The following is a 10,887-nucleotide window of genomic DNA, read 5'->3' as shown; positions in this document are numbered from 1 at the left end:
GTGTGTAAGTGTGCGTGCCTGCTGCATTTGTATTAAATTACAACCACGCGGCCGCCCTCTTTGGTTTTTGTTGCTGTGGTTTGTGCCGTTTCTGATAACCTCTTGCGTGTTGTTATCAAAAATGAGAGAGAGCCAAAGGAGGAGCACGGCTTACATCACAGACATCGCATTGCTTCAGTGACCTAATGCACTCCTAACCTTCGGAGAGGTTTTTCATATTGCTGCTGTTGCTGCGTTTCTACATACTTCACGAGAAAATAAATGGAAAACAAGAAAACTTGCTACCGTTGATTTGTCTCCTGAATTGTTGTTGTTTATTTTTGTTTGGCATTTTCCTTGTGCACTTTTCAGCTCTGTTTTCGTTTACCTGCCATTTCTCTCCGCCCATCTTTCGCTCTCTCTCGCTTCCGCTGCCACTCTCTTCTTAGTATTTTCGCCTGTCATCTGGCGGTCAGTAGCCGGCGCCCTCCCCCCTGCCCACATCACTTTACGTTCCGTTTCCTCCTTGTCGTCATACATCGAAATTCGTATTTTAAAATATATGTATGTATGTACTAATTCGCCGATTACTTCGGCAATTCGAAAAGCATGTTCCTGGTCCTGCTGTTTTTGTTGATTCTTTCATGGGAAAAATGCGTATATAAAATTAAATGTAAATTAGAAAAATAAATATGAATAGTTCAAATATAACTTTTAGGATTAAGTTCGTAAATGGTTGAATTAGAATTTAAATAAGCAATGAAACACACTTCTATTTTAGTATATAGAAGTATATAGCATTGACAGATACTCCTGGCACAAAAATTCGTTTTTCATGTTGTTAATCCAAATTCAGTCTGTTTATCAAAATTATACAAAAATTATATCTATATAATATTATTTAAAAAACCAGACTATGATCATTTGGAGCACTTTTTCCTATGGTATCTATGATTTTATGCTGACTGTAAATACACTGTCTTTGATTTCTAACCACGGTTAAATAAACACGTATTATTTAGATAGAGAGTCATAGGCTTATTCACATACGCAAATGTTTTATATCTGGACAAAATAATAATACCCACAGAAAGCAATCGTCGCCATGCACAGCGAATCATTTTTGGTAGGCGTCTCGGTCTTGTTTTTCTTCGCTTGTAAATTTCCTTCCACATTGCACAAATCATCTTTCTGTGACAAGAAAATCTTTGCCAATGTTTATTGTCTACCGTAGAGCGTCCTGGCCAGCTGCATGTTGAATGTTTCTGCGAGTGCTCAACAAGATATTGCCGGTATGTGAGCCCTCTGTACCTGCCCGAATCTCAATCTCCGCAATTGCCCCAATCCGAAACCTATTTTCCCCACCTCCTAGCCAGTTTTAGCCTTGTTTCTGTAGCGTCGATTGCAGCCACAATTGGAGTATAAATAAGCAGCAGAAGCGCGCTTACCAGCCATTCGAGATTCGGTGTTTGTTTCTGCGATTGCTTGACTGATACTCAAATTTTTGCTCTTTGCAGTGCTGCAACGATAAAGAAATGAACTCAAACATATTTCTGGGCACAGCTGAGAATGGCCTGCGGCACGATAAGATTGTTATACTTGATGCGGGAGCACAGTACGGCAAGGTGAGCTTAAAACCAAGAGTAGTTTAAAACTCTTACTAAAATGATCCTGGTTTCTCCGCAGGTTATCGACCGTAAGGTACGCGAACTATTCGTTGAGTCGGATATCCTTCCTCTGGACACGCCAGCTGCCACGATACGCGACAATGGCTATCGGGGCATCATCATCTCCGGCGGACCCAACTCAGTCTACGCTGAGGATGCGCCCAGCTATGATCCCGATCTATTCAAGCTAAAGATACCTATGTTGGGCATCTGCTACGGCATGCAGCTAATCAACAAAGAGTTCGGGGGCACAGTGCTCAAGAAGGATGTTCGAGAGGATGGCCAACAAAATATCGAGATCGAGACCTCGTGCCCGCTCTTTAGGTGAGCCAGGAAATATTGATTCCTAAAACAAGCAGCAACAAGAAAGTGTTTAGGCTTAAATGCGTTTACCTAAGCGCTGATACAATGCTGCTAGATCAATTTTAAAGCCAAGAACAATTTAGTTTAGAGCAGTTTATAAACTGATCTACACATGGCTTTACATATTATTATCTATCATTACCATTAATTATTCGAATACAGTAATAATTAAATATTAACATTAATTAAATAACATAACTTTTTCGTTTCCCACAGTCGCCTCAGTCGCACACAGTCCGTGCTGTTAACCCACGGCGATAGCGTTGAGAGGGTGGGCGAGAATCTGAAGATTGGTGGCTGGTCCACAAACCGCATTGTGACAGCCATTTACAATGAGGTACTCCGCATCTACGGCGTACAGTTCCATCCTGAGGTGGACCTCACTATCAATGGCAAACAGATGCTATCGAACTTCCTGTACGAAATCTGCGAACTGACACCTAACTTTACCATGGGTAGTAGAAAGGAAGAGTGCATACGCTATATCCGCGAGAAAGTGGGCAACAATAAGGTGTTGGTGAGTTTGGGAAATAAAATTTTGAATCAAGACATGAATATCATAATGCAATCTACATTTTACAGCTGCTGGTCAGCGGCGGCGTGGATTCGAGTGTCTGTGCAGCTTTGCTCCGCCGTGCTTTGTACCCTCATCAGATAATTGCAGTGCATGTAGATAATGGTATGACAGCAGACAATATTAGCGAAATTTATTCATTTCTTTTTTTTTTACGACGATATTATTACCTAATATATTATCCTTTACTCCTAGGTTTCATGCGCAAGAAGGAAAGTGAAAAGGTGGAGCGTTCACTGCGCGATATTGGCATTGATTTAATCGTCCGAAAAGAAGGCTATACGTTCCTTAAAGGCACCACGCAGGTCAAGAGGCCCGGACAGTACTCCGTGGTGGAAACTCCCATGTTATGTCAGACCTACAATCCGGAGGAAAAACGCAAGATAATTGGTGATATATTCGTCAAGGTGACCAATGATGTAGTAGCCGAATTGAAACTAAAGCCCGAAGAAGTTATGTTGGCCCAGGGAACCCTCCGACCAGATCTGATCGAGTCCGCCTCTAGCATGGTGAGCACGAATGCAGAAACAATCAAAACGCACCACAATGACACGGATCTTATCAGGTAAAAAGCAAATGTCGAAATTCCTAGCCAAGTTTTACTGATTAGCTTATTTTTTTGTAATTCATTTCTTCAGAGAGCTTCGTAACGCAGGACGTGTGGTTGAGCCTCTTTGCGACTTCCATAAGGATGAAGTGCGCGACCTTGGCAATGATCTTGGCCTGCCTCAAGAGCTTGTGGAGAGGCAACCCTTTCCGGGTCCTGGCCTGGCGATCCGCGTCCTCTGCGCCGAAGAGGCATACATGGAGAAGGACTACTCGGAGACTCAGGCATGTTAACAATAAATTGCAGTCAAAGTTATTTTAATAAATATACTATTTAATTGTAGGTTATTATCCGCGTGATTGTAGACTACAAGAATAAACTGCAGAAGAACCATGCTCTGATCAACCGCGTAACGGGGGCCACGAACGAAGCGGAACAGAAAGACCTTATGCGTATCTCAGCGAACTCGCAGATCCAGGCAACTTTGCTGCCCATACGCTCAGTGGGCGTGCAAGGTGATAAGCGGTCATATAGCTACGTAGTAGGCTTATCCACGAGCCAGGAGCCCAACTGGCAGGACCTTCTCTTCCTCGCCAAAATCATACCGCGCATACTGCACAACGTGAACAGGGTGTGCTATATCTTCGGCGAACCCGTACAGTATCTGGTGACGGACATTACGCACACCACACTGAATACTGTAGTTCTTTCGCAGCTGAGGCAAGCGGATGCTATTGCCAATGAAGTAAGTGGATTTGCAACAACAATAAATAAAATGTATTATATCATAACCGTTTTAGATCATAATGCAAGCTGGACTATACCGGAAAATCTCGCAGATGCCTGTTGTTCTTATACCCGTGCACTTTGACCGCGATCCCATTAACCGCACACCCTCCTGCAGAAGGTCGGTAGTGCTGCGTCCGTTCATTACGAACGACTTTATGACTGGTGTGCCGGCTGAGCCCGGATCTGTGCAAATGCCTTTGCAAGTGAGTCAGTGTTCAATCTTTCTGAAAAATGTATGTTAAATCTTTTCCTGCTCACAGGTCTTAAATCAAATTGTACGCGATATATCCAAGCTGGATGGAATCTCGAGGGTGCTGTACGACTTGACAGCTAAGCCGCCGGGCACCACTGAGTGGGAATGATGCGTTCAAACCAAAATTTTTAACAGCCATTTCATAGAAATAGATGAGAGAAAAAATAATCAACCAACCAATAAGCGGCGGGCGCTCGATTATAGGACAATGGCCAATCAATGGACGGTCAGGTGGGATAAAGATTCAGCGGCGGACGGATCGACCCTTGCCTTCGAGCACTTCGCAGCTGCTCCTGCCTTTTAGAGAGACACGTTAAACGAGCAATTCATGAGGCGCAAATACAGAACTGCAACTGCCGCTTCGAAATTTAAAAACAATTCAGGTTCATTATATCGATGATGCACGTATGTGTAGTTACTGTGGAATTAAGCGAATCGAAATCTAAAACAGATGGTAAACTATTTGCCAATAACACTTATGTACATTTTCATGTTTTGTTCCTTTTGAGAAAAGGAATGTGCCCACAAACCACGTAACAAACAAAAACAATTAATTTACGCATTTTTAGTTATATACATAAAAAATATATATTATATACATAATAAATAATTGCAAAATCACAAGTTCTGAAAATTGTATATTTGCTAGAAAGAAGTGTTTTCGTGGCAAAAGGCATAAACGATTCTAAGAATACAAAACAAAAATATTGTAAGCTAAAATTATGAATTGTTATATAAAACGTCTATATTTAAAAAATGGCAAAACCAGAAAAATAAATCGATTATGATACAAGAAATGTAATAAAGCGAAAATCGATTTAAATGTGTTTGCATTGCATTTTTTATTTTGAATATCTAACCAAGGCCTATGGTCCAGACTTTGCTTTTGTTAAGTAATAAGGACCGCCACTAGTAATTTTTTGCATTTTTTGAAAAGCGTCGCGGGAGAGAACCAACTTGCTATTTTGGAGATTTCTTAACTTATCAAGCGACGCCATCTTTTCTCTAATGGGTGTACGTTTACTTGGCTTTTCCTGAATGTGTCGCAGGTTTCTAGACGGATTCTTTTCGAGAGTAGGTATCGAGCGCTTAAGATGCATTGGCTGAGTAAAAAAAATAGAATAAAAACTAAAGTGATTTGTGCGTTAACTATAAACATACAAGCTCTCGAGGGGATTTTCCCCCTTCTCGGTCAAACATGTGATTTAGAAACAGCAGTTTATCTGAATAAAATAGTTTTGGCTGCGGCGATTCACCCGAAAACTTTGCACCCTGCTCTTGTATGCGCTCCATCCCAACTTTATAGCGAAGCTTGTGAATCATATGTTTCCAAAACCCAGATGGCGAGTCCGCTTTCATTTCATCGGCGATCGCATCCCAGATTCGGTCTTTGAGCTCGAAATTGAAGAAATCTGTGTTGCGCTGATTCCACAAGCATTTGTGATCTTCATACAAGGCGATTAACTTTAATTTAGCCTTGGCGGTCTTCATGAACTCCGGGCTAGGTGAGAAGGTGATGGGGGTCTTTCGCAAAGAAGTGGCGTCAGTATAGGTGTAGGAGCCTGTGCTGGAGTCAAAGGACGTTGTACTCTGTTCCTGACGCTTCAGTTTTGCAGCCAGTAGGGCTCGCCTTCTTCCCAACGATGGCTTGTCGGAGAGTGAAAAGAAATCCGTGCTGGAAGCAACGGAGGTTTTACTTTGAGCTCTGCGTTTCATAGTCCTAGAATTGGATTTACTAATAATTTATTTTTATATATTGACAATTCGAAATATTTTCCAAAAGGTAAGCCTGAATAATAAGTAATCTGCCCCAGTAGATTCTATTATTGATATTATGCTTTATTCTCCACTATATAATATTAAAATCAACTTATTGTTGTGTCTTACGTCTTATAATTGATAAAATTACGTTAATAATGAAGAAAATATAGAGGGCACGGGAGGTATTGAGGGCACTTATTGTCCGCTTTTTTTGTTGAACTCTTGTTTATTAAATGAAAGAGAATCGGTTTAATACATATTACTTGAGTTTTATTCGCACTTAAAGTTTCATCGTAGGGCAATCTGTAGAGCATTTGGACAAATTCGAAAAGAACAAAAATTGAATAAAAAGGCATGCATAGCAAGAATTACAAATAAAATTGTGTATAATTATATATATAAAACTTTTACAATTTCTCGCTATCGTTCGGTTACATAATTCACTTTTAAAGCTGCACACTCGATATACTCAAAATATAATATAAACAATTAGAAAAAAATTGAATAACAATACCATAACTCGATTGCTTCCTTTGTGAATTTGAGTGTGTTCACCTACAGGGAGAAGGTTGGGATGAGGCTTCTGGACTGGGTGTCTTAAGTAGGTCCAGGACCATTTACTGGGCCAGTTCCTTCATGCGGTTAAGAGCGCTGCCGGCCTTGAACCAGCCGATCTGCAGGTCGTTCAGGGTGTGGTTAAGCTTGATCTTCTCGACCTTGTCGCCGTTCTTGATTTCGGCATCTACGGGCTTGCCAGGCGCCAGGGAGTTTAGGTTGAGCAGGGAGATTTTGCTCGTGGGCTGGATCTGTTGGATTACAAAGATATGGTTAAAATGACCGTAGGCACAGAAGTCAAGAGTCGCAAACCTTATCGTAATCAGCGGGATTGGCGAAGGTGAGAGGCAGCAGACCCTGTTTCTTCAGGTTGGTCTCGTGAATACGGGCGAAGGACTTGACGATAATGGCACGACCACCAAGGTGACGGGGCTCCAAAGCGGCATGCTCGCGGGACGAACCCTCGCCGTAGTTCTCATCGCCGACAGCCACCCACTTGATGCCGTTGGCCTTGTAGTCGCGGGCAACATCGGGAACTCCGCCCCAGCTACCGTTGCGCTGGTTCTTAATGTTGTTCATCTCGTTGTTTTCGTAGTTGGTGGCGCCGATAAACATGTTGTTGGAGATGTTGTCCAAATGGCCACGGTACTTCAGCCAGGGTCCGGCAGCGGAGATGTGGTCAGTAGTGCACTTTCCCTTTACCTTGATCAGCACAGTCAGATCGGTCAGATCCTGGCCGTTCCACTTGTCAAAAGGCTCCAGCAGCTGCAGACGCGTCGATTTGGGATCGACAGCCACCTTGACATTTTCGCCGCTCTGTGGGATTTCCATATTGATTCTTGAAAACACTATAAATCAGTTTGGGAATTTAAGTGTACTTACGGGTGGGGGAGCAGTGTAGGTGTCCTGTCCGGGGTCGAAACCCTTGGCGGGCAGCTCGTCGCCGAAGGGAGCCTTGAGCTTGAACTTCTTGCCATCAGCACCAGTAAGCTCGTCGGTCAGCGGGTTGAAGTCCAAACGACCGGCGATGGACAGAGCGGTGACCAACTCGGGACTGGTGACAAAGCAATGGGTGGCCGGATTAGCATCGTTCCTGCCAGTAAAGTTTCGGTTGTAGGATGTGACAATGGTGTTCTTGTCGCCCTTCTTAACGTCCTTACGATCCCACTGTCCAATGCAGGGACCGCAAGCGTTGGCCAGAACGGTGCCGCCGAACTTGTCGAACACCTCTGAGATGCCGTCGCGCTCGATGGTGGCGCGGATCTGCTCTGATCCGGGAGTCACGTTAAAGGGAATCTTCGACTTGAGGCCATGGCTCATGGCATCCTTGGCGATGCTGGCGCAGCGACCCATGTCCTCATACGAAGAGTTGGTGCAAGACCCAATAAGACCTACACGAATGTCCATAGGGTAGCCGTTCTTCTTCGAGTTCTCGCCCAGCTTGCTGATGGGATGGCCCAAATCGGGAGTGAATGGTCCGTTAACATGGGGCTCCAGGGTGTCCAGGTTGATTTCAATCAGCTCATCGTACTCGCAGTTTTTGTCAGCGGACAGAATCTTGGCCTGGTACTTCTGGGCTTCGGAGGCAATGCCAGCACGGCCTGTCGATTTCAGGTAATCAGCCATGCGCTGGTTGAAGGGGAACAGAGAGGTGGTAGCTCCGATCTCAGCACCCATGTTGCAGATGGTGGCCATGCCTGTACAGGAGATGGAGTCAACACCCTTGCCGTGATACTCAATGATGGCACCGGTGCCTCCCTTGACGGTCAGGATATCAGCAACCTTCAGGATAACATCCTTGGGCGAGGTCCAGCCGCTGATCTTGCCAGTCAAATTGACACCAATCACCTTGGGGCACTTCAGCTCCCAGGGGATGTCGGCCATCACATCGACGGCATCAGCACCACCAACGCCAATGCACAGGCCACCCAAGCCACCACCGTTGGGGGTGTGTGAGTCAGTACCAATCATCAGCAGGCCGGGGAAAGCGTAGTTCTCCAGAATGATCTGATGGATGATGCCGCTGCCTGGCTTCCAGAAGCCCAATCCATACTTTGCACAGGTGCTGGCCAAGAAATCGTACACTTCCTTGTTCAGGTCCTTGGCACGGGCCAAATCCTTGGGTCCACCAATCTGCGCCTCGATTAAATGATCACAGTGAACAGTGGAGGGCACAGCCACCTTTTTCAGTCCGGAGGAGATAAACTGCAGCAGAGCCATCTGTGCAGTGGCATCTTGCATAGCCACGCGATCGGGGCGAAGGCGCAGGTACGAAGTACCGCGCACGATGTCCTGGTTTGCGGGATCGTCCAGATGCGAGTACAGCACCTTCTCGGAGAGAGTCAGTGGGCGGTTCAAGCGACCGCGCACCACTTCCAGGCGCTTGTTCAGCTTCTCGTACGGCAGGTAGACGTCCGAGTCGAACTTGGACAGAGCAACTTTAGAGGCGGTGTAGCAGGAGGCGTGGAATTGACGCACCACTGTGGCTTCGGACGCAGCATGCTTGCCCAGTCGGCACACCTGGAAAGCAGATAAGAACTGTTAAATATGGTGAAGTGGTAAACTTGGCAATCAAGATCAAGTAATTAGCACAATGCCATTCTCTAGTTTATTTGCACTCCGCACTCTGTGAGATTTGATTGAGTAGATTGGTAGCGCAATAAACACTTGATTATCATGTCAGGAGGCTTCGTCACTTTAATTAAATTGATTTCTCTATCAGGAAATATGAAAATATCAAATGGCAGTAATGTTTTGTAAAAAAATACAATTTTGAAAATTGCCAAGAGTACAATCATTTGGGGACCATATCTGTGATTATTCTTCTTTATTGTACATTAAATTTGACATACATATGTATATAACAAACGTACAACATTATTAGCATATGTTTCACTTGTTTTAAGATCAATATATTGCTAAGTATTAAGCTGTTATTTTTTAATTGTCTTGGAGTTTTTGAATAGCTTGAAATTATCAATTGATCCACTCACCGCTTCAGAGTGAAATTTTTCAAAATATTTTTTTGAGATTAGTGAAATGATTGAAAGCTTAAATTTAACAATCGAAATATTTTAAGTGCAAGCCTAAATGCTTAAAGGCTCTTCGAATTGCAAAATAAAAAAATAAAAAGTAGCTGGAAATATAGTTTGGTTTGTTTATGCCGAGATAAAGAAAAGATAACTTAGCCTTTCAAATTGTTACAATATACCACAGGCCCCTCCAATTCGAAGAACCACGTGACACATCTGTGTGTACATGCAAGCAAATCGCAACAATTGCAATGACAATTACGTCAAATAGGTCGTTAACTTATGGGCAGAGTACAGTGAAACCTTTCTCGAAGCTGACGTGGAAAAACCCCACTTGAAAAGCAAAACTCCTCCAATGCGCGTGATACTCAAGTTAAACGGCGCAACTTTTTAAGCTATATTTAGTGCGGCATTATCAAAATGTAAGTAAACCTGTCACAGATAAGACGGTCCTCCGCCCCAAGATATATGCTCTAGAGGGTGTTCGCCTCCTGGTTAAATAACTGGGCCACGGCGATTATGTAAATGCAAATATGCCAACCATCAAACCCCCACGAATTGCTGTTAATTGTTGAGAGCTAACGATTTCGCATGGTTAACTGCTGCGTATTCAATATACATGTTTGGGATGTAGGGACTGTAGAATCACAAACACTGCGAACTCGGTTACCTAACCACTTCGAATTTTATGATTTTAGGTTAGAAAACGCTGTGCGAAAAATTTGCTATTTTTCGCTGCCAACATCCTGCTGTGTCTGTAAGAAATTGGCAATGATTTTTGGTAAACTTTCGCGCAGTGCTCTGTCCAGTTGTCTTTATCGCAGCTTTGAATTTCGTGGTTCCATTCACAGATTCTATACGTAAACGTATATATGTGCGTGGTTATATTTGGACCGACTGGAGGCACAGGCTCCGCACTAGAACCTACCTGTGCCTGGGCGCTCATCAATCTCGCAGCCATGGTCGCGTCCTGATTAAGCGATACTCGAAATAAACCCGACGAAATTGATATTGCAGCAAATGCTTTGAAGCCGTCAAAATTTTCAGCCCTCTCAGCCGGAAGATTTCAAGACAGACTAACTTCTTTACCACGGCGACCAGTGTTAGCTGGCGTCGCGCATACGCGTCAGCAATGTCCCGCCGGCTTGTTTCCCGCCAAATCTGGGTCGTTATATACGTAGGATCATATGATGTTTATCAGTTTAGAATTAAAGCGATAAACATTTATTAATATTAAGAGATTTAATGGACTTTATGGAGTTAACTTAAATTGGAGTAAATGCTGAAATAATGCACTGACGACAAACCTATTTTTCTAAGCAGGGACTGGCATTGACAATAATAAAATATAATTTTAAAAGGTGCAC

The 10,887-nt window shown here is 43.6% G+C and overlaps 3 protein-coding genes and 1 non-coding gene across 4 annotated transcripts; 2 read left to right on the top strand and 2 right to left on the bottom strand.

Moving 5' to 3' along the window:
- Nucleotides 1-1,496: 1,496 nt before the first annotated feature.
- LOC6733055 (GMP synthase [glutamine-hydrolyzing]) lies at nt 1,497-4,999 on the top strand. Its single transcript, XM_016177987.3, has 9 exons — nt 1,497-1,604; nt 1,666-1,970; nt 2,226-2,526; nt 2,592-2,688; nt 2,779-3,148; nt 3,222-3,414; nt 3,474-3,875; nt 3,931-4,122; nt 4,180-4,999. Exons 1-9 carry the CDS (start codon nt 1,515-1,517, stop codon nt 4,279-4,281), a joined length of 2,052 nt encoding a protein of 683 aa, XP_016025737.2. The 5' UTR covers nt 1,497-1,514; the 3' UTR covers nt 4,282-4,999.
- On the top strand, nt 1,999-2,135 carry LOC120284282. The gene has a single exon (XR_005543516.1).
- Nucleotides 4,996-6,081, bottom strand: LOC6733054. The gene is made up of 2 exons (XM_016180473.3): nt 5,334-6,081; nt 4,996-5,275 (listed from the first exon to the last, which is right to left on the bottom strand). Exons 1-2 carry the CDS (start codon nt 5,886-5,888, stop codon nt 5,039-5,041), a joined length of 792 nt encoding a protein of 263 aa, XP_016025735.1. The 5' UTR covers nt 5,889-6,081; the 3' UTR covers nt 4,996-5,038.
- Nucleotides 6,082-6,301: 220 nt separating this feature from the next.
- LOC6733053 (probable aconitate hydratase, mitochondrial) lies at nt 6,302-10,617 on the bottom strand. Its single transcript, XM_002080095.4, has 4 exons — nt 10,449-10,617; nt 7,371-9,008; nt 6,801-7,304; nt 6,302-6,739 (listed from the first exon to the last, which is right to left on the bottom strand). The coding sequence occupies exons 1-4, from the start codon at nt 10,479-10,481 to the stop codon at nt 6,551-6,553; spliced, it is 2,364 nt and encodes a 787-aa protein (XP_002080131.2). The 5' UTR covers nt 10,482-10,617; the 3' UTR covers nt 6,302-6,550.
- Between the last annotated feature and the right edge of the window lie 270 nt (nt 10,618-10,887).

Source organism: Drosophila simulans, chromosome 2L (genome assembly GCF_016746395.2).
Source record: "Drosophila simulans strain w501 chromosome 2L, Prin_Dsim_3.1, whole genome shotgun sequence".
NCBI lineage: Eukaryota > Metazoa > Arthropoda > Insecta > Diptera > Drosophilidae > Drosophila > Drosophila simulans.
The sequence above is the reverse complement of the archived record's forward strand: the minus strand, read 5'-3'. Positions and strand labels throughout refer to the sequence as shown.